The 27,515-nt window shown below is 46.8% G+C and overlaps 5 protein-coding genes across 5 annotated transcripts; 1 reads left to right on the top strand and 4 right to left on the bottom strand.

The window, feature by feature from the left end:
* On the top strand, nt 2,491-5,505 carry LOC8068682 (E3 ubiquitin-protein ligase XB3). The gene is made up of 8 exons (XM_002440417.2): nt 2,491-2,883; nt 3,035-3,094; nt 3,262-3,333; nt 3,431-3,552; nt 3,641-3,781; nt 3,891-3,998; nt 4,322-4,601; nt 4,761-5,505. Exons 1-8 carry the CDS (start codon nt 2,701-2,703, stop codon nt 5,190-5,192), a joined length of 1,398 nt encoding a protein of 465 aa, XP_002440462.1. The 5' UTR covers nt 2,491-2,700; the 3' UTR covers nt 5,193-5,505.
* LOC8068681 (putative pentatricopeptide repeat-containing protein At3g28640) lies at nt 10,339-12,873 on the bottom strand. The gene has a single exon (XM_002439106.2). The coding sequence runs from the start codon at nt 12,474-12,476 to the stop codon at nt 10,923-10,925; it is 1,554 nt and encodes a 517-aa protein (XP_002439151.1). The 5' UTR covers nt 12,477-12,873; the 3' UTR covers nt 10,339-10,922.
* LOC8068680 (pectin acetylesterase 5) lies at nt 14,356-18,423 on the bottom strand. The gene is made up of 11 exons (XM_002439105.2): nt 18,125-18,423; nt 17,862-17,944; nt 17,364-17,493; nt 16,741-16,820; nt 16,572-16,661; nt 16,122-16,246; nt 15,426-15,537; nt 15,237-15,314; nt 15,034-15,139; nt 14,788-14,933; nt 14,356-14,664 (listed from the first exon to the last, which is right to left on the bottom strand). Exons 1-11 carry the CDS (start codon nt 18,354-18,356, stop codon nt 14,542-14,544), a joined length of 1,305 nt encoding a protein of 434 aa, XP_002439150.1. The 5' UTR covers nt 18,357-18,423; the 3' UTR covers nt 14,356-14,541.
* Nucleotides 18,648-20,966, bottom strand: LOC8068679 (putative protein phosphatase 2C 46). The gene is made up of 2 exons (XM_002439104.2): nt 19,090-20,966; nt 18,648-18,989 (listed from the first exon to the last, which is right to left on the bottom strand). Exons 1-2 carry the CDS (start codon nt 20,735-20,737, stop codon nt 18,877-18,879), a joined length of 1,761 nt encoding a protein of 586 aa, XP_002439149.1. The 5' UTR covers nt 20,738-20,966; the 3' UTR covers nt 18,648-18,876.
* Nucleotides 26,133-26,900, bottom strand: LOC8068677 (metallothionein-like protein 2C). The gene is made up of 2 exons (XM_002439102.2): nt 26,740-26,900; nt 26,133-26,585 (listed from the first exon to the last, which is right to left on the bottom strand). The coding sequence occupies exons 1-2, from the start codon at nt 26,802-26,804 to the stop codon at nt 26,402-26,404; spliced, it is 249 nt and encodes an 82-aa protein (XP_002439147.1). The 5' UTR covers nt 26,805-26,900; the 3' UTR covers nt 26,133-26,401.

Raw genomic sequence — 27,515 nt, 5'->3', positions numbered from 1 at the left:
CTGGGACTTCGCACTGAATCGCATCGGACATGCATGGTGTTGGAGAAAAACAAGCCACACCAGAACGAAGCGAGCATCACATCCACGGTATGGCCTTGATGCCTAGCCACAGCTTTACAGCTAAGCTAGGTTCATGCAAACTTTGCAAATATCCTGATTCATTCGTAGTTTTGGGCTGTGTTTGGTTGCTCTAGTTTTTTTAACAGCTATCATATAAAATATTTGAACACATGCAGACTATTTATAAAACTAAAAACACAACTAAAAAATAATTTATAAGACGAAACTTTTAAGCATAATAATTAGTCTATAATTAGATACTAATTGTCAAATAAAACAAAAATACTACAGTATATGTTAAAATTTAATACCTCCAATCAAACAACCCCTTATACTACAACATAGTATCATGGGTTCCAAGATTAACGTGAGATTGTTTGGGACTGCTCCGCTCCTTGTTTTTCTTAGCTAAATAATTTAAACTACATACTCTGCTCGAGGAAAAAAATGTGAAGTTATGCTCTACAAACTCTAACTTTTCATCCATAATAAAGTTTGTGAAGCAGAGCTTGTACAACAATAGCAAACACCCCCATAAAACTCCATTCTAAGAAAATAAGCTTTCCAGATATGTTAACTAAAACTTTTAAATTTTAACTGAATTTAATTAAATGAGTACATAATTTATGACATCATATTCACGCTATGAAAATGTATGACATTAATTTTAGTATCATAAATATTGATGTTCTTTTTTTTATAAATCAGGCCTAGATTAAAATAGTTGTCTTAAACTACTCTAAAAATTGCTTTATTTTAGAACGAAAAGAGACTCGTGCGTGGCAGGTAAACCCATTGCAATTAGATCCACCAGCCAGTGACACGTGTACCTCTAACTTGGAGATCCATCTAAGTTGAAAGGAGGTCTTACATTATTGTTGCACATGCACGTTTGTGGAAAATGGTTGTGTGCTTATGCTTTTCCACACAATTGTGTTGATTCAGTCATCTGCCGAGTTCATGGTCAAGACTCATACCTCAACCTTGTAGCACCCAAGTGGAAGTCAATAAATCAGCTCAAAAAGAAATTAAAAATAGAGTAATACTCTTTCCAATAAAGCCCTCTCCTTAGCCGCATTGGCCGCAAGGTATATAATAATACCAAAACCTTCATCATTAGGTTCAACAATGCTGTGCTTGCTGTTGTACCCACACCATTACACTACATTACATTAGGAGAAAAAAAAAAGGTTGAGAAAAAAAGGGTAAAGGCCATACCAGAAAAGAAAAGGACATGTCCAATAGCGCCGACACGATTTCAAGCATGGGTCTACTCTTTGGTTATATTCGGACACACATACGCTCAAAAAAGCTTTCGAATCTAGCTCACTTCTCTTTTTTAAAAATTTTGTTAAAAAAGAACATGCCACTTCGGAGAAAGGAGGCCGTTCAAAGTTAATTGTTTCGACATCACCTTAAAATTCATTCATTTCACGTGCCTTTTGGAATCACAAAGCGGTTAAATATGTGTTACTTGTTGGTTCTGGTGGCCCAAAATGATCACGAGCATGGTGGTGAGATAAAGAAGGTTTGAAAAGAACATTGTTAGCATCTACTAATGAATCTAATAATCGCACGCCGAAAGACTAAGAATAAGAGAATAATTTTGTCAACAAAAAAAAGAATAAGAGAATAATGAATAACCCTCGAGGGAAAAAAAGAGGACATGAATAACAGCGGCAGCTAAATCCAATGAACAAAAACGGCTTCTCCCTCTGTCCAAAAGAAACCTGATCTTGCCTTTCAAAAGTTCTCTCTTTCTTTTATTTGTGGAATTTACAATAAATTTGCTCATGTTTTAGCTAAACAAGTCATATACATGCATTGCTGGTATGTAACTCCAACATGTGTGCATGATATGATCCTATTTGAGGCTTTAGATAGTTGATAATGAAAACCAAGAAACTTAAAAATAAAAAAAAAGAAAACACCATTCTAAATTTAAACAAAGTCAATCTTTCTTAAGTTTTAAGTTTAAACAAAGTCGATCTTTCATAAATTTAAGCAAATTCAATTGAAATGGTATCAATGTTCATGTCCTCATATTATATAAGCAAAATATATCTCATAGTTAATCCAATAGTATCTTTGTATATTAAAAATATTATGTAAATTTGACTAAACATCAAATTGTTTGACTCATCGAAAAACAAAAATTGTTACGTTCGTTTTTGACGGAGAGACCATCTTTGCTCAGCGGTTGGATTTTGGAGTCACGGCTGTCGGTGAACGAGGCGTCAAATTAGCGGTTACACTTACCGCGGACGACATCATCAACAGAAAATTACTAATAAAGAAAACCAGAGATATTTCTACTTCAAAATCCTTATTTTTTTTTGTTTTTAGAGAGAGAGAGACAAGAGAGCGACAGATAGAGAGAGGGGCGTTGATAAAAAGGCGTAAAGCCGTCGCCACTCTTTCCCCATTCCACGCTGCCTGCTGCCTCGGCGTAAAGCCCTCGGCGCTGCGGGAGCCCGGCCCCGGCACCTACCTCCCCCACCACTTCGCCGCCGGCGGGTGGAGTCGGGCCGGAGCAGCCGCTCGCTCTCCTCTGTTACCTTACCCCACCCAAACAGAAAAAGAAAAAAAAAGGAGAGTACCAAGCAAGCGAGCCGACCGGCGGCAGCTCGGGCAGCAGCCATGGGGCACGGCGTCAGCTGCGCCCGCACCGGCGACGAGCACGACTACTTCCGCGCGGCGCAGGTCGGGGACCTCGACGCCCTGGGCGCGCTCCTCGCCGCTGACCCCTCCCTCGCCCGCCGCGCCACCCTCTACGACCGCCTCTCCGCGCTCCACATCGCCGCCGCGAATGGCCGCCTCGAGGTGCCTCCTCTTCCTCTTCCTTCTGCTCTGCTCTGCTCTGCTCTGCTCTGCTCTGCTCTGCTATGCTCCCCGTCCATCCATGGCCTGGCTTCTGAGTCAGCTGCCAGCCAGCCAACCACCTCGCTCACCTCTCTCCATCTCCTTCCTGCAGGTGCTGTCCATGGTCCTGGATCACGGGGTGCCGCCGGACGCGGTGAATCGGCACAAGCAGGTGCGGGATCCCAATCCCATCGACGCCTATTTTTCTCCCTCCCCTTTGCAGAGGATCTCTCCCGGGCTACCTGCTTCAAAATCTGCCCCCTTTTTTTTTACCGCTTCCAATCAAATCAAAGGACAAAAATCTCATCTTTTTTCCCCTGCCTGTTTTTCTCTGTCCAGACTCCGCTGATGCTTGCGGCGATGCACGGCAAGATCGACTGCGTGCTCAAGCTCCTGCAGGCCGGCGCCAATGTGAGCAGATCCTCCCAACTCCTCGTTGCCCTTCTTCCTAGTGCGAGTGACTAGCTAACCAACTAACCGCCGGCGCTGTCCGATCTGTGTGTGCCAGATCCTGATGTTCGACTCCCTGCACGGGCGGTCCTGCCTGCACCACGCGTCCTACTTCGGCAACGTCGACTGCCTGCAGGCCATCCTCACGGCGGCGCGGACCACGCCGGTGGCCGACTCATGGTGAGACCTTCGCCTCCTTTTCTCGTGTCGGCTCCGCCGTCTGCCGCCCGGCGACGACGACTCACTTGTTGCTGTGGAAGCTTGGCAGGGGTTTCGCCCGGTTCGTCAACGTCAGGGACGACCACGGCGCCACGCCGCTGCACCTCGCCGCCAGGCAGGGCCGACCCGGCTGCGTGCAGGTGCTGCTGGAGAACGGCGCCATTGTCTCCGCCCTCACCGGCTCCTACGGGTAGGCTAATCTTGTCTTGTCTTATCTGCGCCGCGTGGTCGTCGGTCTCCTCTTGCAACGTCAGTCAGGCTGCAGCTGCTCACCCATGTACTCGCCGTCGGTGCTGCAGGTTCCCCGGCAGCACGTCGCTGCATCTGGCCGCTCGCAGCGGGAACCTGGATTGCATCCGGAAGCTGCTCGCCTGGGGCGCAGATCGTCTCCAGAGGGACTCAGCAGGGTGAGCACCACATCTTGTGTAGATCGAGTAGAGATTAGATGTGGGTCTGACGAACAAGAACAAATATGGGTCCCACATTGAACGCAACCGGTCTCTGGTCTTCTATCAAGTGGAGTCAGTCATCAACCACTTGCTGTATTCTCATTTGCAAGTGGAGTCATCATCAACCACTTGCCCAATTCACATTTGGAAAAATTCAACAAGAGGCCACAGCTGCTCACCGCGTAGTTCTCGAATTTACGCTTTTGCTGAACGAATGCAAACGGATTGATCATATTCTCCCACTAGATCTCACAACGAATGGATGGTTTTGGTCCCTGCAGGAGGATTCCATATGCCGTTGCGCTGAAGCGCAATCACGAGGCGTGTGCGGCGCTGCTGAACCCTTCGTCGGCAGAGCCCATGGTGTGGCCTTCCCCGCTCAAGTTCATCAGCGAGCTAGACCCGGAGGCGAAGGCTCTCCTGGAAGCGGCACTGATGGAAGCCAACAGGGAGAGGGAGAAGAAGATCCTGAAGGGCACAAAGTATTCTCCGCCATCATCGCCACCTTCCACTTGCGAGCATGAGATTGATGCCGATGCCATTGATGATGTGTCGTCAGAGGTATGCTTGTTCAGTGCTTTCTGTGACAATTGTGAGAGTAGAATAGAATTGCATGAACCATGATCATCATCCGGCAGTTCATTGCTGTGTGTTGCCTAGCAAATGGAATGCATCACCGACCGTTCATCTGTGCTCACACTCGAACCCTTCACCCTGCAGACGAGCGACACGGAGCTGTGCTGCATCTGCTTCGACCAGGCGTGCACGATCGAGGTGCAAGACTGCGGTCACCAGATGTGCGCGCCATGCACACTAGCCCTGTGCTGCCACAGCAAGCCCAACCCGACGACGCTGACACTGCCGTCGCCGGCCTGCCCATTCTGCCGCGGCAACATCTCACGGCTACTGGTGGCCCGAGCAAGCACCGCGTCGTTGGACGCCGACACCGACAAGGCTGCTGCGGCGGCGGCCTCCTCACCTCAGCTGGTCCGGCGGCGGTCCCGGCGGTCTCACAACCTCAGTGACGGCGGGAGCAGCAGCTTCAAGGGGCTGTCGTCCGCCGTGGCCGGGTCCTTCTCCAAGATCGGGCGCGGGTCGAGCCGGATGGCCGACAGCGACAATGGCATGGACAAGCCCGAGCACGACCTGTGATCGGCATTGGATGGATCCTGTGCAAGTGGAGCAGAGCTCTGGCTGATCGGCCGGCTGGCTTGGCTTGTGGTGGTGAAGCTGAAGCAGCCATTGCCACTGGCTTTCCAAGATGAGGACATCCAAGCAAGCGTGATCGTGGTGGGTTTATATAGATATATACTACTAGTAAAATAAGTAGTGTAATGCATTCTCATCTTCCTCCCCCATGTCCATGTCTGTCTGTCCTATTTTTGGGCGTGCCAGGATTCACCTGGGCCATTGCCGTATTCCATTGTCACCGGCTATAAGATTCCATTCCTTCCTGTTCAATGTCCATGCAGCTGTGCTTGTGCTATGGTTGAGAGTTGAGCCACAGACATGTAGTAGCACCATCGGTGATCGGTGTACTGTATGTAACAGTCGCAGGCACAGCACAGTCGGGAACTGTGGCCGGCCGGCGAGGTCGACTGGACTGGTGATCTCTCAATTCCTGAATTCCGGCATTGCATGTTGTAGCACAGCAGCAGCAGCAGCGGTGACGGCGATGTGAGCTCTAAAGATGGCCTGCCATGGCATGTGAGCTCTGTCGGTCTGTCTCCGATCCCATGCCCTTGTGTAATGGACGGATCAGGCTCTCGCCCGGTTTTGGCCTTGGCCGTCTTGTTGCCTGCCACTGTCATGGTGTTAATGGCTGTTCCTGAGTCCTGTGCCCTTTGCTCCATGAGCAAGCACGAGCACGGTGGTCCTCTCCGTCGCCGTCGCCGTCGCCGTCCTGGGTGGTGAATCTGCCAGGGATACGCCTGCTCTGCTCTGGGGCTCTGCGCCGCTGCCGGGAGGAAGGGACGGCAATGAGTACCGGCGCAGCGCTCTAGCTGCGGCTGCGGGCTCACCGTCACCGATCCACAGGCAGGCTCCGTGACCGGCCGGCCGGGGCCATGGTCGTCCGGCGGATGCAGCTGCCAATGGTCCGTGATCGCTGATGCACGCAGGAGGAGTGGTGGGCGTCACTCTGTCAGACAGAGGGAGCAGCCGCAGTTATTATTATACGCCGTATATACGCTGTACGGTAGATGGATGCCGACGCGTTGCAGGCTTGCAGCACACCAGTCAAACAATTGGATTTGGGGTGGGGACAGTCGGTTTTTTCTTTTTACTTTTTTCTTCTTCCAGGGTTATCTAGATAGGAATATTATTTAATAATTATTATCTAATTATAGACTAACTAGACTTAAAAAATTCATGTTACAAACTACAGACAAATTGAATTCGCAAAAAAAAAAACTACAGACAAATTGGCAATTAGTTTTATTTTCGTTTATATTTCATACTCCATATATGGATCCAAAGATTCAACGTGAAAGAGAATTTTAAAAATTTTAGGAACTAAACCCGGCGTGAGTTAGCTGGCTTTGCTTGCTTGGCTGCCCTGCTAAGACCTTGTTTAGTTTTAAAAGATTTCGCAAAATAGACACTGAGGGCTGTAACACTGTCGTTTGTATTTGACAAATATTGTCCAATCATAAATTAACTAGGCTCAAAAAATTCGTCTCACAAATTGCAAATAAACCGTATAATTAGTTATTTTTTATCTATATTTAATATCTATATTTAATACTATAATTTGATGTGACAAGAAATCTAAAAAATTTTGTAAAATTTTTTTTGGAACTAAGGCCTTGTTTACATCTACCTCAAAACACAATTTTTTTTAAGATTCTCTGTCACATCGAATCTTTAGACGCATGCATGGAGTATTAAATATAGACGGAAATAAAAACTAATTGCACAATTTAGTCGAAATTTTTGAGACAAATCTTTTAAGCTTAGTTAGTCCATAGTTGAACAATACGAAAGTGGCTACAGTATTATAAAACTTTTCACGTCGGGAACTAAACACGGCCTAAACAAGTCCTAAGCCGACCATGGCGTGTGGAATTCTTGCGCAGTTTCATACGAAGCCGGCTTTTTTGCGAGACTATATAAAAGACGACGGCAAGAGACAAGGGGGGGCCGTACGTGCAGACTACTCGTCTGGTTTGACTAGGGGCTGTTACACAGCATTTTGTCAAGTCTTATCCGGCTGTCATGGACGCGTTTGCAGCCGATCGATCCCAGATGGCGTCATTGACCAACAAGTGCTGCTGAACCAGGTGTGACTGATGAGGCTAGCTAGCTGGGGCAGATATTTTGCCAGCCTTCTTTTCCTGAGCAGATGGAGGACGCGTCCTCCTATGGTGGTTTTATGGCTTTATATATATGCGTACTAGTACTATACTCTAACCTAATCTAATCTACTAATGAAAATATCTGGGCATCGCACACTTCATCGGCTGACGAAACGGACCCAAAAGAACAGAGTATCAGTGGGAAAGCGAAGACACCGTTTTCATGCATTAGAAACATGCTGTCACCTCAGTGTGATTAGATGGAGATAGCAGCGGAGTTATCTAGTGTTGGCTATCAAAATTTACCATGGCGAAGCAAAAGCTGCCAAAAGCCCAAAACCCGAATAAAAACATTTAGATGCAACATGCATGCCAAATGTGAGACGTTGATAAAATTTTGGTAGCATATATATAACATAAACCAACTGGCAGCTAAATTCTTATAGCTTTCCAAATTTTGAGTATCAACCAGTCTCTTTGGCCCTAGGTCTTCGCCGGGTCTTTGCTAAGAAACAATTATGTCTGTTCGCTTGTCTTATACAGTAAGTCGTAGTATCTTTTCTATCAGCAACAGTATTTTTCTTCTTATAATAAATTACTGTATAGTATTTTTAGCTACTCCCACCAAGACAATTCGCCGCGTCTTTTGCTATGGCAATTACGCAGTGGTTTCTCAGCTCAACTATGGCAGCAATTACGCAGTGTGGTTCTGGTTTCTGGGGGCTGGGACTGCCATCACACGTTGCCTTTCTATAGTGGCCGTTGATGGGCTAAGACCCAGTCGACGGTCGACAGTGAGCAGCTAATGCCGCTGTCACCTATGCTTTTCAGCTCAGCTCATCAATATGCAAATCCTTTACCGGTTTCTCTCAAACTTTCGTTGGAAGAAAACAAGAAGAAAGTTACGGGTATGATTGATACGGAGGGAAACAGTCATGGCATGGATTTTTTCCAAAAAGAAAAAAAAAAACAGAAAATGACAAGAAACAGTCTTGGCATGCGCACGCGTACCTATAATTTTCTGCAGAGATTCATTAAAAAAAAAACAATTTTCTGCAGAGCTGAGGAAGAACGTCACGTCCTGGTTGTTGAGCACGCCAGCATCAGCGTATACTGCAGGGGGGAAATGACACTATGCTCTGGATGCGCCTTGCTTGACAGCAGCGTCCTTCAGCCTCATCAGGGTGCGCGTCCTCTTCAGGATCGCTGTCAGGCATCAGCTGAACTTGCCACCAATATTATTACCTGCACAAGGATGCAACATGCATAAGTGGGCATTTCACAGTTCTGATAACTCTACAACTATACTACCAAATATACATCCAGTACATCTTTTTTTGAGGTAACAAGTCGAACAAAGAATAACAACAATTTTATTTCTTGATTTTATAACAAGATCATAAGAAAAGAGGAGGCCAAGGCTTCATATCTTGAAAGGCTTTGCGAAGACCAAGTTGTGCCATGCCGGGTCGCAGGGATTGGATGTTCGCAGTCCATCTCCTTCACCTCTCTTCTGTTGAAGAACCCGTCTGCGACTGCTTCTGCTGCAATGCTCTGTTCAAGGAAAACAGATTACAATGGCAGGCATGGTGTCGCCAAATGAGATTGAAATTCTGCAGCAAGGTTATTACAGCGGGTGCCATGAAAACACCATGTTCATATGCGTAGACTCCAGAGTCCAGAACCAGAAGCATCTGACCGTCAACAATCGTATATGAACATGTTCATATACGATTGTTATCACTCTCTGGCTAATATCTGGTATGCAGTCCAGCCATGAACGTTGATTCTTTGACGGTCAGATGCTTCGACTCTAGAGTCTACGCATGTTTTACCTGAATATTTCTTCAAGTATATATGTTGGAATTGTATTGACATTTTAACACAGAAACAGGACATCTCTGAAAGTATTGATATGGCAACTGGCAATGGGTACCTGCCAAGCATCATATGCTGGATTGCTGGGTTGACCACTGGTTTTACAACTTCACGTGGAAAGAAACACGGGAACACAGTATAAGTGGCAGTTTTAGAACATCATATATGCTCAGCGATGGCAACGAGTGATGATACTGATGTGGCTAATTTTAATGCGAAAGTAAATTACAATATTAGCGTACACATGGCAAGTACACTAAGGCCTTGTTTAGTTCCAAAAATTTTTGCAAAATAGAAATAGTAGCACTTTCGTTTGTATTTGACAAATATTGTCCAATCATGAACTAACTAGGCTCAAAAGATTCGTCTCGTCAATTCCGACCAAACTGTGCAATTAGTTTTTATTTTCGTCTATATTTAATACTCCATGCATGCGTCTAAAGATTTGATGTGACGAGAAATCTGAAAAATTTTGCAAAATTTTTTGGGAACTAAACAAGGCCAAGCAAATTGTGTGCCTTGTGGGCTTGTGGCATGGATCAATAGTTCAATAACTAAATAGGCACATACATGTTTAGGAATTATAAAAATATACGTGCTATTTAGTCATTTAGCTATACAGTTAAAAAGAGAAAGTATATGGCGATTTCTTTTATTCCAGTTTAAAATACATGTTAACAGGAGTCAAATAAAATTAGATTTATAATTTTTGGACAGTTCTATAAATATATATTTATTTTACAAGTTTACAATATTTACAGGGCAGGGATGACACAACTAAACAAGTTTGAGGACCTAAACAGATAATTTGCAAGTTTAGGGACCTAGATGATACAGTCGAACAAGTTTGAGGACCTAAACAAGCGATTTACGAGTTTAATAACCGGGATGACATAAATGAACAACTTTGAGGATCTAAATGGTCGATTTGCGAGTTTAGAGACTGAAATGAATAAGTTCAAAGACCGCTAGTGGACTTTACTCGATACATTATGTTTGCCTTGAACACCGGCCCCATCATTCTCACTGAACTTGGGCCCAACCAGTCTGAATCTGATTCTTTTACACAATTATACACCCTATACATTCCAGAAAGTTTTCCAGCCTAATCCTCACAATCATCATTCTAGCAATCTCCAGATGAGCAACTTGAACCACATAAATAAAATTCTAATAACAATTGCTGCTGCCTGCTGATGGCAGAAGATGGTAGGGAGGAAGCAAAACTTAAACCCAAATAGGCATCATATTGGGTCACAAACTGAATATCTCAAACAGGCCAGCTGCATTTCCGGCCATCAACCTGGTTGCCGTGGTTTCAACTTATGCTACAGTGCTCAGGTTTCAACTTATGCTACAATGCTCAACCTCGTAGCTGGGCACTTTTATCTGTGCCAACAGGTGCAGATGAACAAAGGGTTGATCCATTGCGATAGGCTCTTCAAAGGTGAAGGTTGTCTGTTACAGTGAATTGGCGTAGAACAGGGAGAGGTGGAGAGGACAACAGGCTTCTCCTTGCAGAATCTGTCGGTGAACCCCGTGTCAAACCACAAGACAATGCCATGGCACCATGTTGCAGGGGGCGGCGGCGGCACGAGCAGCATGGCCGTCACGCACGCCACCAGCGCCGCCATATCCCCCCCGATGCCCTGGCCAAATGACATTGACATTGAAATGTCCTATAATTTCTCAAATACTACGTCAAGTATCAGCAGCTTTCTCCGTTACATTCTTGCGAGCATGCAATATTGCAAATCAATTCAACAAATTCTTCTTCTTCCTTCGGTTTCTGCCTCATCTGGTCAGCTAGCAGCCGTAGCACCTCCCAAATCTCAAACCGCCGCGGGTGCGCTTGGTCGTCGGCGACGAACGAGCTCACCTCGCCGTCAACCTCCACGGCGCTATACGCGGGGACCTTCTTGATCCCCCGGCTGCCGATCAGCTTCCGCACCCTCCGCGCGTCATCCTTCCGGTTGGCATCGAGGTAGATATTGGACAGCTGCACGTACACGCCCTCATCGGCAGTGCCACCAAGCTTCTCGAGCTCACGCACCGCCACCTCCGCCAGCTCGACGTTGCCGTAGCTCCGGCAGCCAGCTAACACAGATCCCCACACGGACGCGAGCGGTGCCATCGGCATGGTCTCGACGAGCCCCACGGCGTCCTCGAGCCGCCCGACACGGCAGAGCATGTCGACCGCGCAGCTGTAGTGCTCGTGCCCGGGCACGACGCCGTAGCGTGGCCGCATCTCCCTGAGCAGGCAAAGCCCTTCCTCGACGTTCCCGGCGTGCGCGCACGCGGACAGCGCGCCGAGCACGGCGACGCCGTCGGGCCGCACCCCGTCCTCGACCGCCATCCTGTCCAGGCACGCCACGGCCTCCGCCGCCATCCCGTGCACCGCGAGCGCGCCCACCATCGTCCCCCACACGTAGGCGTTCCGCTCGGGCATGCCGTCGAACACCCGCACGGCGTCGTCCAGGCACCCGCACTTGGCGTACATGCCGACGAGCGCGGACCCGAGGAAGGCGTCGGCGAGGAGACCCGGCGCGGTCCGCTCCACGTACCGGTGCACCCACGCGCCGTGGTCTAGCGCCCCCGCCTGCGCGCACGCCGCCACGGCCGTCGTCAGCACCACCGCGTCCGGGACCACCACCCCGTCGTCGTCGTCGAACATGGCGCGGAACACGGCGAGGCCCTCGGTGGGTGCCCCCGCGCGCGCGTACGAGCCGATGAGTAGGTCGTAGTGGATCGCCTCACGACGTGGCAGCTCGTCGAACACCCTCCGCGCGAGGTCCGGGTGGGGTGAGTAGAGCTGCAGCAGCGCGGTCGTGACGTAGTGGTCGGCCGGGAACAGCGCGTTCCTGACGAGCAGCGCGTGGAGCTGCGGCCCGGTGGAGTAGGAGGAGGAGGACGGGGTGGTGGCGTCGAGTGCGGCGGCGGCGGAGAGCGCGAAGGGAAAGGAGAGGTGGTCCGGGGCGGGGAGCGCCGGGGGAGTGGTGGTGGTGGGGGAGAGCATGAGGCGGAGGAGGCGGAGCGCGAGGTGCGGGTGGGCGGGGCACGCGGCGCGGCGGGAGAGGGAGTGGAGGAGCGAGTTGAGCGCGAGCAGGGCGAGGTCCGGGTGGCGCGGGAGGAGGCCGGCGGTGACGAGGAGGGCGTGGACGGAGAGGAGCGGCGCGGTTGGGGAGGCGGCGGAGCGGAGGAGGCGGGAGGCGAGGAGCGCGTGGCAGAAGGCGAAGGTGGATTTGGGGATGTACGGGCGCATGCTTGCCCGGTTGGTTTGGTCCCGCGCCGCCGACGATGGGTCGCAGGGGCGGAGATTGTCATGCTGCTGAGGTGCCTGACTCCATGGACGGCGGGCCTGACCTCCTGCTACGTCGCGCTCGGATGAGTGAGGGGCGGCGGTCAGGGTACGGAGTACAGGCTCACGGTCGCAGGGGAATGCGGCTGCCCGGCGTCGCCGGCCGAGATGCAAAACACACAGCTGCTACTGGCGGCCGGAGCAGAGGACAAGGGGAGGCGGTTTTTTCTTTCTTTTTTTTTTTAGAAAAGGTCAGACTTATTTGGGCTGGATGGCAGAGGACAACGTTTGTTGGGCTAAAAATTTGGCCTACGACGTCGTCGGCCTTGTTTAGTTCAAAAAGAAAATTTTCCTTATTCTCCGTCACATCAAATCTATAGACGCATGCATGGAGTATTAAATATAGACGAAAATAAAAACTAATTGCACAGTTTAGTCGAAATTGACGAGACGAATCTTTTGAGCCTAGTTAATTCATAATTAGACAATATTTGTCAAATACAAACAAAAGTGCTACTATTCCTATTTTGTAAAAAAATTTTAGAACTAAACAAGGCCACGCGAATTTTGTGTCACATAAAAAAATGTGGCCCATGCGCACCGTACTCGCTGGGCCGGGTTGGGTCAGGCCACCAGTCACAACCCCTGTTCACTCGGCCGATAAACCATAGCGGAAAATAATATTTGCTGAATATTATAAAAAAAACACTACTTAATTTGTAGTCACACCCAGCAGTCGATCCCTCCTCACCTTCCAACAATCTAGCTCTTCCTTGTATGCACGATTGGTTGGAGAGGAAAACATTGTTTCAATGTCTTGTTCGTTTGTGTTTTTTTTCATAATATATTTTTTATCATGGCTTATCAGTCAAACGAACAAAGCGTGAAGAGGGTGGATAGATGTCAATGGATTCTTGTGCCCATTGCCCATTGATGCGCTAATGGCCCAGCGCGCACACACACTCGACAGTGAACAGTAATATCGCCGCTGTCACTTCTCGATTTTTCTCCACAACTCGATCGCTCGATGCAGAATCTTCTCCGGTTTCTCTCCTAACTTTGGTCGTTCAAGCTGTAATGGTCGCGTTCCCAGATGACGTGATTCACCACAAGTGCGGTGCTGCCCAGCGTGACGAAGCTAGGCTCAGCCAGATATTTTGCCAAGCTTTTCTTTATCTTTACATATAAAGGACACGTCATCGTATGCTTTATATTCTAGCCTAATCTATCTGTCTAATCTAAGAAAATATCTAGGCAACACACATCATCGGCTGATGAAACTGACTGAAAAAGAGTAGCACAATCTGCATTTTTATAGTGCCCATTGATGAGCTCGACACACTCGACAGTAACACAGCTAATGCCGCTGTCACTTCACTTTTCTGCTCGGCTCGCTCCATGCTAAGATCTTCTCCGGTTTCTCTCCAACTTTGGCGTTCAGGTGTGAGAGATTAAACAGTACTCCCACCTATTATGGCTTCAAATTCTTAGAAATTTCCATGAGTTGGAGCTTCTCACTCAGATGGTGAAAGCACTCGGAAAGAAAGTTACGGAATTGATAGGGAGAGAAACAGTCCTGGCACGAGCATGCGTACCTGCAGGTGCTCCAGAGCTGAGAATGTCACGTCCAAGTTGTGCACGCCTGCATCAGGATTGGAGGTGGAAATTCCACTGCTCTAGGTGCACCTTGTTCGACAGCAGCCTCTACCGCCCAACTCCACTCGAATTGATTCATCCTCCAACGACATCAAGGTGCACGTCCTAGCTCATCAGGGTCACTGTCAAGCATTAGTCACAAATAGATTTGCCAGTAGCATCATCATTGCATAACGATACAACATGGTTCTTCTAACTATAAATGCTCATTGGATAGTTCTGATATATATATTCTTTATACAACTATACTTTGTATACATCAAGTATATGATTTTCGGGGTATCACTTGCCAAAGTAAGTTCAAGAAAGGATAATAACAAGTTTATTTTTCTAATTTTACAACAAAACCATAGCAAAAGAAGATGCCAAAACTTCAAATCTTGAAAGCCTTTGCGAACACCAAGTTGTGGCACGTCGGGTTGCAGGGGTATTCGCAATCTATCTCCTTCACCTCTCTTCTGTCAAAGAACCAGTCTCCAACTGCTTCTGCAATGCTCTGTCCATCCAAAGTGGAAAAAAAAACTAAGATTAGAATGGCAGGTAAATTATCGTGGAGATGACATTAAACAAGATTAGACAAGATCGTTAACTCCAGGTTCATATATGACTGTTACAGCACCTTATTGTTGACTCTGGGAGAAGTTGGAGAGTGCCAAGTCAACGAGTTTAGCGACTGGCAGTGAACAAAACACGAGTTGATATAGAATCCCCAGTCCCTTTTCTGCTTCACTTCACTTATAGCGTCATGCAGTTCTTTCCTGAAACCTGTAAATTTTTTTATTGGGCGTGGCAGAACATGACTATGAATGAATTCAGGAAGCTAGATAAGTCAAACAAGAAAAATGTTATATGCAGGTGAGTCAACCTTGGAGAATTTCAAGTTGTTCAGAGCCGCACTTGCTAATATCCAATCTGCAGTCCAGCCATGAATGTTGAGGGTCAGATGCTTCTGGAGCCAACGCATGTTGTACCTGAAACATAAATCTTCAAGCATGAGCATGTTGAAACTGATATTTTAACATAGAAATAGGACAGTCCGAAATTTGATGGATATGGTAAGGGTACCACCTGCCAAGCATCATATGCTGGATTAAGAACAAAGACTGGGTTGACAATGTGTTTCACAACTTCACGTGGAAATAAACACTGGAAAGCAGTGTAAGTGACAGTTTTAGAATATCATACATTCAGAGATGGCAATGAGTGATGATACTATTGTGACTATTTATTGTATATTATTGAAAATTAAGTACTTACCTGGCCCGCCTCCATGTTTGAGTTACAATGTGAAAACCTTTCCCTTAGACCCTGAAGGCGCACAACATCACTGTAGAAAGACTGCATTGTCCTTCTCCCAGAAATGTCTTCTCTGTAATTGAAGAACAAACCAAGGAATTAGATAGGAACCAAGTACACAGCAAAGTGGTACAATTCCCATTTCCCTTTTTTTTTATTTTCAAAGATAATATCTCATTTCTGACTGGAAACAGGAATTTAACAAACATGAAATTTGGTACTCAGTGTCTGCCATTCCATTTGAAAATGTTTAAATGAGCTAGTAAGATATATGATCAGTGATGCCTTTAACATAATGTTTCTGATGTTCAAAAATGCATCTAATTGACATTGAATGTCATGAGACACAAGTACTTCAGAGTTCAAACTATGGTCCCGCTTTCTGGTCTTATAGTAACTTCTGGTACTGTCAGATGATAGTACCTGGGCTTCTCTAAACATCTAAATCAGACTGATTAGTAATCTTGGCATTTCTTGTCACCAGCAGTTTGTGAAACCTTACTTCATATTATCAACAGGAATAGAGTAACTACACATACACATGCATGTGGAAGGATAAACCACACAACACAGGTGATAAATAAATAAATAAATAAATAAATAAATAAATGGCAAAATGTATCAATATCAGTCACAGGATGCAATAGAGAGACATACACATCAAGGAAAAATCCGCCATCCGCAAGACACTTAACCCTAGAATCCTTTGGTAGCAGCGCACGAAAAGAATCACAGTGAATGTAAGTGGCTAGCCCACCAGCAGAGCATCCTGTTAGGAAAGCCTGTAAGCTGGAAATAGAATATCAGCATCACACTATCAGTACAGTGGTTTATAATTGCTTTATATGGGCAAAGATGAAATAAGTAGTATATCACGCCTATAGGACTAAAACTGCAAGCAGATACAATTATAAAACTTAGTATATAGCAATAAAATCATCAATGCAAAGCATCCAAAATAGTCATCCTTTACTAGCTCATAGATAATGAGTTAATCATAGAGAGACACTTCCATTGAATGCCGAAGTAAATGAGACTAGTACTGTTGTAGTACGTACAATTTTGTCCTTAAGAAAAGGCAATCGATTCTACTTTGCAGGGAATGACCTGTTTAGCATTTCGGAGCCCCTTAACTACAAGTTCGTTCATAACTGCTTCCCAGATACGCTGGCCTCTGAAGAAGAATCTTGTGCCATTCTGCACGTATTCACAGAATAAGAATCGTTATACTTACCAAGTATTAAGCATAGTTTGCTGGAAAATAAGCAAATCTGACCTGCAATTCATCTTTTACATTCCCAGAGAATGATGCCCCATCACAATACCTTATCTTCACTTTATTCCAATTGTAAAAGTCTGCAGACCGGCAAAAGAGCAATTAGACATTAGTATATTATTGTGACATAATACAACAGGATGATCCTTTAATTGCTGATCAGGAGTTAACTGTTTGCAGCGAGAAATTAAGACAGAGTTGAAAGCATGTAAGACTGACTTGAAAGCATGTAAATACTACAGAGATTAAGACAGAGTTGAAAGCGTGATCCTTTAATTGCTATCTTGTGCCCATTCATAATTAACTGGTACTTAAAACACTAGTACAAGAATATGAAAGCACATACAGGTAGTTACACTTCATGAATATTATCAGATTCCTACATTGTAGTGAAATATGATCCAATTGGTTTAATGTGCAAAATAGCAATTCAAGGACGGTTAGAAATTAGATGAGGACATCATGCTTCTAAAAAGTGTAAATTGCACAGTCAAACCTATCTACAGGCACAACTACCCAATTGTGAAGACATACTAGTAATGGGTGCAGTGTTGCAATTGAGGCACAAAATCATAATCAACAGTAAAGGTAACAAACATCAGAGAGATGGGAAAATTCAATACCGGGATTCTGAGATCTGTCATCGCTCAAGATCCCTGTAAACTCAACCTGGCCTTCCATGTACCGGGATGAGCCCAACATTGATCTCTGACGTGACGCACATGACTTGAGATTACGGCACCAGCCTCCACCCTAAAGGTTGAAAACATAGAGAAATTAGGGAACCAGAAGCACTGAAACAAACAGTTATGTTGAAGTTGCCGTAACAGAGTCACACAACTGATACTACAACATTAGGCTTCACCCCAAAATGGAAGGAAGACGCTGCAGTGTTCCTGCATTTTCCTTAGATTGCTACACACTTAAATTGCAACAAATCATTGGCATCGCTAAACCAGTCTGGGTCGAAATAGCACGTATCACAACATTGCTACGGAACCCGATGCATGCCTGGAATTGAATTTCACGACGCGTGCATCGTCCAAAGTCCAAACGACCTTCCAGACCAAAGGCGCATGGGTTGGTATGAAAACGTGATGTCGATCGAGAACGTCACCTACCTCCAAGTGGATTAGCCAGCTCTGCGATCCACTCCCAGACCCTCTCTGCAGATGGTACCCGGGCGCGCTCCCATCCAAGCACACTGCCAAAAACGAGAGCAGAAACCCGACTCAGATCCCGAGGCCGATTCCTGGTCGGAAAGTACTCGAGGCACCGTACGTACGACGACGGTACGAGTACGAACGAACAGCCGTTCGAAATTTGAAATTGAAAATTCAAAATAAGGGAGTGGGGGTGGGGGGTTTGCCGGGAAGAAACTCACGCGCGCCCTTCTCTCTGGCGCGGCGGACGAGGGTGAGCCCGACGAGGGCGGGGCCGCGGCGGCCACCGGACGCGGGGAATACTACGGAGGCGTAGCTGGAGAGCGCGAGGAGCAGCGCGGCCGCGAGGAGCGCGACGGTGAAGGTGGCCCCGACTGCGCCGGCCCGGCCGCGGCGCCTCCACCACAGGCGCACGTGGTGCGAGGCCGGGGCCGACGGCGACGGCGGCGGCATGGCCGGGGCAGGAAAGCGCAGCGCAGGATCTGATCGCGACGGCTGGGCAGCTGCTCTGCCTGCCTCTGCGGTTGGTGGCGGCGCGTGGCCCCAGTTTTTATACTGGGCTGGGTCGCTTTTGCTTGGGCCGTATCTTTCGGCCTTTTGGTCCAACTGTCCGTTCTTCATCATTCCCCATCAGGCATCAGCAAAGATTCAAACGTTCATCCATCTTAAAAAAAATCTTTGTAGTTTTGGCCAACTCAATTTCAGTTTAAACAACAGATAGTTAATGATCTGTATAGTGCCAACTCAATTTCAGTTTAAACAACAGAGCTCCCTTATTACCTTACCTACAGCTACAAAAAAAAATAGTGAAATACAAACAAGAGAAACTGCCGCCAAAACTTTTTGTTGCTCAAAGAATCAGCTAGTCTGTTCTTTTTTTTTTACAGTGTACATTGTAAATCAGTATACTGCTTGCTACCACAATTACAATTCCATGCATGATCAGTATGACAATAACAATTTCCTAAGGAACCTATGATGAGCTCCAAATCTTCCCCTCCAACGAGATGATGATGATGGAGACGTCGTCATGGTACCGCCTCCGGTCGCCTTGCTGAACCTCGAGCAACTCATGGAACCCCATTCCTGCATTCATCATCCCAAGTTCCATCAGACATACTGCACTAGTTTCTTCAATTCACTGGAGTACTAGTTTCAACTCCATTACTGAACTCTGAACACTCACCGGCTTGGTTGGCGGCGCGGAGGAGGATCTCGTGGCTGAGGTACTTGGCGGGGTCCTCGTCGGGGTAGCTGGCGGTGAAGGCCTCCACCTGCGCCACCACCTCCTCATTGCTCAGGTAGTCGTAGAGACCATCGGAGGCGAGGATCATGAACTTGTCCCGCCGCCCCACACGGTGGTGCCGGAGGAACGGCCGGCAGCTGATGTACGGCGACGTCCCGACGTACTTCACCCGGAACACCTCCAGCAGAGCCTTGTTCCACCTCGGCTCCTTCAGGTATCCCGCGCCGAACGCTCTCGTCACCTTCAGCGACCCCTTCACCCTGCCATTGACGATGCAGGCAGGATCGTCGAGGTGCTCGTTCCTGATCCTTCTCTCCTCCTTGTACACGCTGGTGCTGTGGTCCATGGTGAGCTGCAGCGCGACGAGGTCCCCCATCTCGCACGCGTCGAACTGCCGCTTGATCTCCTCCTTGACGCCGGCGAGGTCGGCGCCGCCCTGGCGCGGCGCGACGAGCGCCCTCGACAGGTCGGGCTCCACGCGCTGCGCCAGCACGGCGCGGCTGTCGCCCACGTTCATCACGTACACGTCGGCGCCCTTCACCAGCGCCACCAGCACGCACGAACCCATCATCGCCAGCTCCGGGCACTCCGCCGCCCGCGCCTCCGCCTCCGCGAAGTACCCGGCCTCCGTGCTCGCCAGGGCGCGCGCCAGCGCGTCCAGCACGTCGTGGTCGCGCGCCCGCGCGCCGCGTGGGTGTCCGTTGCACCGCACCGACGACGAGGACTCCTCCTCGTCGTCGCCGTTGTCGTTGTCGTCCTCGTCCTCCTCCTCCTCCCCGCGCAGCAGCACGCCGTCGAGCTCGCGGCACACGGCCGCGTACAGGTGCGCGACGAGGTAGTCGGTGGCGTCGGGACCGTTGAAGCCGTCGTAGATGCCGACGAACATCCAGCCGTGCTCCTCCGACACCACCACGTGCACCCTGTCCTCCCCGGCCTTCCCGCGCGCCCACTGCACCCTCGCCGCGCCGCCGTTGACGTCCGGCGCGCCGTTGCCGACCGCCACGGCGTGCTCCTGCTTCCCGCCGGTGGACACGCAGGGCCCCGCGCGCAGCACCGACGCGACGGCCCTGCGGAGGCCGCCGAGGAGCGAGCTGCTGCCCCCGCTGGACGCCTGCTGCTGCCGCCGGTGCCGCGTGGCGTAGAGGTCAGCGAGGATCTGCGCGTCGGTGCGCGCGGGGAGGCGCGACACCGACGACACGCCCGAGTTGGTGGCGGACGTCGACGTCGACGGCGACGCGCTGATGCTGCTGCCGCCGCCGCCGCCGTAGCTGTCCAGCGGGCCCGAGTACTGCCGCGGCTGGAGCGTCCGGAACGAGAAGGAGTTGGAGCTGTCGAACGACGACGAGGAGCCGGAGAAGGACGCCCGGTCGCTCAGGAGCACGGAGCCGCCCAACGTGGACTGGTTCGACGGCAGCAGCACGCCATGGATGCGCCCGTCGCGGCCGTCGAAGCTGAGAATGTGGCAGACGCCGGTGCCATCGTCCGCCGGCCCCGCTGTATCGTGGTGCACATCGTCCGCGTCGTGGTGGTGGTGACCGTCGGCCGGCGCGAAGCAGGGCGTGGCCAGCCTCGCCACGCGGTTGCCCATGGCCGGATCTGGATTGGCATCGGGGAATGTGGCGCCGGTCGGGGAAGAAATGGGCGGCGAGCCGGCAAGCAAAGAGAGAAGGCAAGCTAGGCCGGCGTTGACATTGCTCAAGGGGGGAGCAAAAATAAGATTTGTTTATGGAGTTGACCAGGATCTATCTCTTGCATTTTTGTTTTTTCTTGTGCCTGCGATCAGCTCTTGTTTATCCTCGTAATCCAGGTTGACTTTGATTCTCAGGAGTAAAAAAAATATCGCATTTGCAAGCTTGGAGCTTTGATTCTATCTATCTACTATAAGGATAGATTGGGCCGGCGCTCGGGTTGACTGGAACGACGTGCCGTGACGTCCTCTTCTCACAATCCATCATCTATGGCTAATCTGTCCTATTTACATGTGACAACCCCATGTTTGAATTGCACCCAAATAGATAGTACACGGCAAAATATACATACGGTGGAAACCACTCAATTTGTGAAAACATAGAAACCAACTCAATAAATATATTTTGATCGTTCAGTTTTTTTTTGAAATTGTTTTAAACTTAGCGTATGCTTATAGTGCAAAAAGAAAAGTCACATATTTTGCCTGCTCTCGCTTTATATCTTGTTTAGATGTAGTTGGATTCATATCAATCCACATGTGCTTGGTTGATTGGAGTGAAACTTGAGCTAAATTTTAACCTAATCTGCACTAACGTATGTGGATTGAGGTGAATCCAATAACATTTTAAACAAGGCCTAGGGCCTATTTTGGATCCATTAACACTAAATATTAGCTCATTTAATAACTATTATTTTTAAGAAAGCTAATTTTCAGTAGGAGACCATCTAGATCAACCTTCTAATAGGTAGTTGCATAGTGAGTTCAATGTGCATATGAACTATTATAGCAACTCTAAACTAGCTAATGGGACTAATAGTTAAGTAATCGTCTTGCTAATAATTAGCAGGTCTATTTTTTTTCTCGAACAGCGCAGGAGAACTGCGCGTCATTTCATTAAGGAACAAAAAAGGTACAAAGGTCATAGAGACCCATACAAAGGTCACAGAGACCCAAACAACACACTCATACCCCACAACTCACACACCCCCACACAAGGTACAACTGAAAACAGAATCGCCACTCAGAGGCCAAAACACGACCATAACCTCTAGACCCTATGCCTCAGAAGGCAACCTAAGGACCAGCTCCTGGAGTTTGGATGCCCCCGCTGAGCACCAGATCCCTCCCTCCGAGCTAATGGCCCTAAGGACTTCCTGAACATTTGGCCTCATGTTGTCGAAGACACAAGTATTACGGTGCTTCCAGATCTCCCAGGCGACCAAAATAATCAAGGAATTGAGGCCTTTACGTGCTTCCTTGGGGACATCAGAAGTTGTTTTCTTCCACCACCCAGAGAAATGAGTCACCGTAGGTTGTGGAGCCAACTGCAGGAGCCCCAAGTGTTGGAAAACCAGAAACCAGACTTGTCGAGCAAAAACGCAGCCCACTAACAAATGATTTATTGTTTCTTCTTCTTGATCACAAAATGGACAAGCCTCAGGATGGGGAAGGTTCCTCTTTGCTAAACGATCAGCTGTCCAAACCCGGTTGTGGAACATTAGCAGGTCTATTTGTGTTCACTAGTATTAATTTTGGCTACTATTTTTTTAGTGCTATTAGATCCAAACATGTTCTATATTTCTTAAATTATTTTTTTAAAAAAAAACTCCAAATCCTTGAAATTTCTATCCTAAATTTCTCAAGGCATTGTCGCAAAATTCAAACCTAAATTTCCTTTTTTTCCCAAATAAACCCTAAATTCACATTTACACGGGAATGTCTTTTTTCTTCTAGTAAAATCCTAACCCTATGAAGAAACCCGACCCTAAATAAGATACAATACACTGGGGGTGGATCTTGCCAAAATTGTTGTGATGAAGAGGAAAAGAGACGAAAGCTTAGGTCTCTGGGAAGGGAGAAACACTCAAATATCATGTGTATTTTTTCAGAAACTTGTACAATACTTTTCATGAGGAAAAGTTTGACTTTAATATGAATCCTCACCATTAGATGAAAACAAAATCAGAATTCTCGGCTGCTTATTTTAGTATATAATACCAGTTTATATCAGTATATGTTAGTTATATTCTTCTCCAAATTGCTTATATTTTTAAAAGAGGCATGGCTGTTTTAAAAGTGATCTAAGTATTAAAAGTTTTATGGATAAATTTAGGGTCCACATTTAATAAAGAAATGTTTGGGCTCCATCTCTCCCCCTGATATTTTATCTAGTTGAGATAATTTGATTACTAGCTAGTTTACATGCTTTTCAATTCTGTATGAATATTTTTCCCTTTGCATCATATCTCTATATGTGTTCAATTTGTGTTTTATATAAAACCTTTTTCTTGAATTATGTTAGCTTTATTGTATCCCATTTATTGACTTAGTTCGCTTGGCTGAAAAGTCATGGCTGAAGATACTATTCGTTGATTTATTATGAGAGAAAAATATTTTTGAATGACTGGTAGATTTGACGGATAAGCTCAGACAGTTGCATCCAACTTCAATCATATGCCCTGCCCGCTCAGCTACAATCCTATGAAGTGAAGGGGCTATAGTTGTCCACAATGTCTGTCTACCAAAGAGTATTTTTCAACAAATTAGTTGAGTAATATTTAGTGAAAATCCTTTTAGGAAATGGAACCGTTTTAGCCTCTGCAACCACATGTAGCCATTATATTTATTAAAGGTAGATGAATACTTGATTTGGTACATCTTGTAGCTCCTAAAAGAATAGGAGGAGGAGGCAGGAGCCAATCTTTCAGATGGCTCAATCATCACTGAAACTCCACTTGAAACACAGCGAGGGTTGGAACAAGTTGCTCTGTTAAACAAGTTGCATTACAAATTGGTGCATTTCTTTGATCGAGGTCACCAGCTGTTGCTACGCCATGTCCACATCTTCAAGACATCATCTTCTTCCCCCCGTATGCATATGCATATGCATGCACATATATACATACATACTACATACACCTGCGCTGACTTTGGTAACCTAGAAAGTTCATGACCATTAACAGGAGCACCAGCACCTGCAGACTGCAGTGCAAGAGCTAAGCCAATTTTATTTTGATGAAATAAGCCATTTTCTTTTGTGCAGCTGGTGATTGGATGAAGGCAACATCAGGTCAATCCCCAGGCCGGAGTATTTTTGTATATATACATGGCACTACTTGCACACATGACATACATGAAAAAGTTCAGACGTAGTTTATTCGAGGGCAGCAAGTGGACTACTCACTTGTATTTGTATACAATATACGCACCCATACGTGTAGCAGTATACAATGAGGTGAAATACTAGTCTGTGTATGCCGGGGCCAATGAATCGCCGGGAATATCCTGGGGGATCTTAGCTTGCAACATGCATGATCTAGCTGTGGTTCTTGTGACGTCGTTGGATAGAAAAGAATGCTAGTAGTACCATGATAGCAAGGGAATTGTTTGATATTTGACTATTTGCAGATCTGTTGAGTATAATACGGAAGAGGCTGTTCAGAAGTCATAGTACCTGAAATGGTACTGAACTGTTGATGACGACCTCAATCTTAACCATTCCGGTTTAATCTTGTTCGTTAAGCTATGCATAAAAAACTGAGGTCGGATTGTTTCCACTCTGTTTTAGTGGCATCTCAAGATCATCATCCTATTTGCGTTTTGATGACATCAGGATTAGCATATGACAATCATACAACAGATAAAACTGTGAAAGTGCCAACCGATGGAGTGACAAATCCTAGCTAATTAACTCCCCATAAATTATTTTTTAGATTACATACTGGGTGAGTGTCAAATCCTAGCTGAAGGACTTCTGAGGATTTTAATACAAACTCTTGCAGAGTCTTTCCTTTTCTATTTTTTTTCAGATTCCTAGTTCCAAATGAAAACCCAATTTAAACATAGAGCGAAAAGAACAAGACACAGATGTTTTTTTTATTGAAAGAGACTCAGAGGATCATTGCAATTACTGTGCTCTACAGGAATGATTTTATAGTACTTATACAACTTACAAGTGCGCAATTGACTTAAAGAGAGAGGTGCTTACAGAATATAGTTTTTATACACCACTATGCATTTGTATTGGATGCTTAGACATGATTAGACTGCATACTCATCCCAGATTCTGCAACTTTTGTTTTCCTTCATCTATTTCCGCTTTCACTTTTTTCTTTCTGTCTATTCTTAGGTCCATTCAAGTGAAAGCATATGTTGAGCTGTTTCTTTTACACAAAAAAAATAAAATGATGAGCTCTCTCTCTCTCTCTCTCTCTGAAAAAGAAAAAAAAACAAATTTCAAGTTTTGAAGATTGTTCAGAGTTCACACCATCACACCATAATGGAAAAAGATACTCATGTGTTTGTTCTTTCTGGCCCAGTTAGATATCACTATTCCATTATTCCGTTAAAAAAGATATTGATATTCTATTATCTAAAGGAAAAGAGAAAATCCAGAATAGTAGCCTGAAAATATAGTAATGTTGATGCCTCGAATTTCAGGCTACTCTGCATTCTGCTGCAAAATCTTTTTCAGTCTCTAACTGTGCTGGCCAAGTGGAAAAAGATACTCATATCTTTCTTTCTTTTTTGGCACAGTTACTTAGATATCAATATTCCATTGTTTCAAAACAATATATATATATATCAATATTCCATTATCTAAAGGGAGAAGACAAAAAGCCAGAACACTCAGAACAGTAACCTGAAACTGTAGTTGGTCACGTTGATGTTCCAAATTTCAGTGTACTCGGCATTCTGAAAAGTCTTTTCAGAGACTTACTGTGCTGACCTAGGATACTTCATATCCTTTCCTTTTTTTGCTCAGTTACTTAGATATCAATTTTCCATTATCTAAAGGAAAAGAGAAAAATCACGAATAGTAGCATGAAACTGTAGCTGGTCATATTGATTTTCCAAATTTCAGGGTACTCTGCATTCTGCAAAATCTTGCGTTCGTTCAAAGCAGCGCCATTAGTCGCTACTCGCTAGTAACTTTCTGTTCCTCATTTTGCTCCTGTTTTTTTTCTCCTTCCTCTATTCTAGTATAAATTATAATCATGCATGCCAGAGCTATGATTAACAATACTGCCATGAGCCATGGACTTGTGGTTAGAGCTCTTGCAGGAGTGTGCCGCTGTTTAGCACCAACTTTGAGTGATGCAGCCCTGTTTTCGCTTTCACACATATTTTTTCCATCTCAGAATTTTGTAGCACTGCAAAGAGGTTCTTAGATTTTTTTGCAGCATCTCGTCAGAATCAGACACAGAAAGAAGCAAGCAGTGACGCTGACGCATGGGCCCGTCAGACAGACAGACAGACAGACAGACAGACAGACAGACAGAGAAAGCACAGGTAATGCAGAAAAAAAACACATATATTAGATCAGGCACGAGGCGGACATAGGATCGACGACGACGGCAATCGTCAAACCGCGAGACGTTGGAGATGAACAACCCCAGGATCGGAGACGGAGACGAGGCCGGCGACCATGCATGAATAATGGCGGTGCACGCACGCAGTTGACAGGATCTTATTTAGACGCCGCTACATAGTTTAGTACGCTGGGGGGTGGTTGTTGTCTCTGTCTCCTCCTTCCTCCTCGTGCGCCATCGCCGGGATGGCTCAGTTGCAGCTGCAGCAGCTGCAGCCGCAGCTGCTGCCGCACTTGCAGGTGTTGCAGTCGCAGCCGCCACCCTCGACGGCCGCCTCGAACCCGCCGGCGCTGGCCTTGGTGGTCGGTGCAGCGAGCACCATGGGCTTCATGCCGACGGTGGCGGTGGTCTCCATGTCAGGGGACATCTTGCAGCTGCATGCGTTAGGATGGATCATACAAACGCATTCAGAGTTCAGACATATATATATGTATATATGATCATCGTGTAGTCGTCATGAATATGTATGTTTGTATGTATACGATATGATTGTGATGTGGAGGATTAGAAATTAATCTGTTTCTTTACCCGCCGCAACCGCTGCCGCACTGGCAGCCGGAGCCGCACCCGCAGTTGCCGCTGCAGCAAGACATGCTCTCGGTTGAATGGATCACAGGCGAAGGAAGAAGCAGGTGATGCTTTGTTACTGAAGGAGTTGTGCTGCCTTGCTTGCGATGAGGATGGCATGGGGGCGAGGAGGGGTATAAATAGGCCGGAGCGCGGCGGGGTGGTGGCCGGAAAGAATGGACGCGGGCGAGCCAGGGACCACCACTGCTTTGCTTTGGGAGAAGGAATATGGATAGAGAGACACAGCAGCCTCTCTTTCCCTCGCACTTTCTCTCCGTCTTTTTCAGGGAAAGGGTCCAAAGCGTGGAGGAACCGAACAAAAAGGGAATTTTTCTGCAGCAATTTCACTTTACTTTTTTTTTAACAACAAATTTCACTTTACTTTGAGCGAGCGAGAGAGAGAGTAGTAGTAGCTCGCTGTCTGTCTGTCGGCCATCATATTCATAATATCGCGGCAAGGATGAGTTTGTCTTTTTCATCAGAAATTAAACACAGAGATAGATGCAAGAGGATGAATGATGAGGCACAGATTAATATGAGTCAAACTTTGAGCAGTTTATGCTAATTGATAAGCACCAACCAATCAATCAATCAATTAAACTGCAGCCTGCAGGCAGGAAAGAAGTCAGGGCTGGAGAGAGGAGTAGCTGAGCCTGCTGATCAGGTGGAGTTCTCTGTAATCAGATGAGGTGTGCAGACTGCAGAGTCCAGGGCTAACAGTTCAGACTTGAGAGGTA

Source organism: Sorghum bicolor, chromosome 9 (assembly GCF_000003195.3).
Source record: "Sorghum bicolor cultivar BTx623 chromosome 9, Sorghum_bicolor_NCBIv3, whole genome shotgun sequence".
Lineage (NCBI taxonomy): Eukaryota > Viridiplantae > Streptophyta > Magnoliopsida > Poales > Poaceae > Sorghum > Sorghum bicolor.
This window is presented reverse-complemented; position numbering and strand designations above follow the sequence as displayed.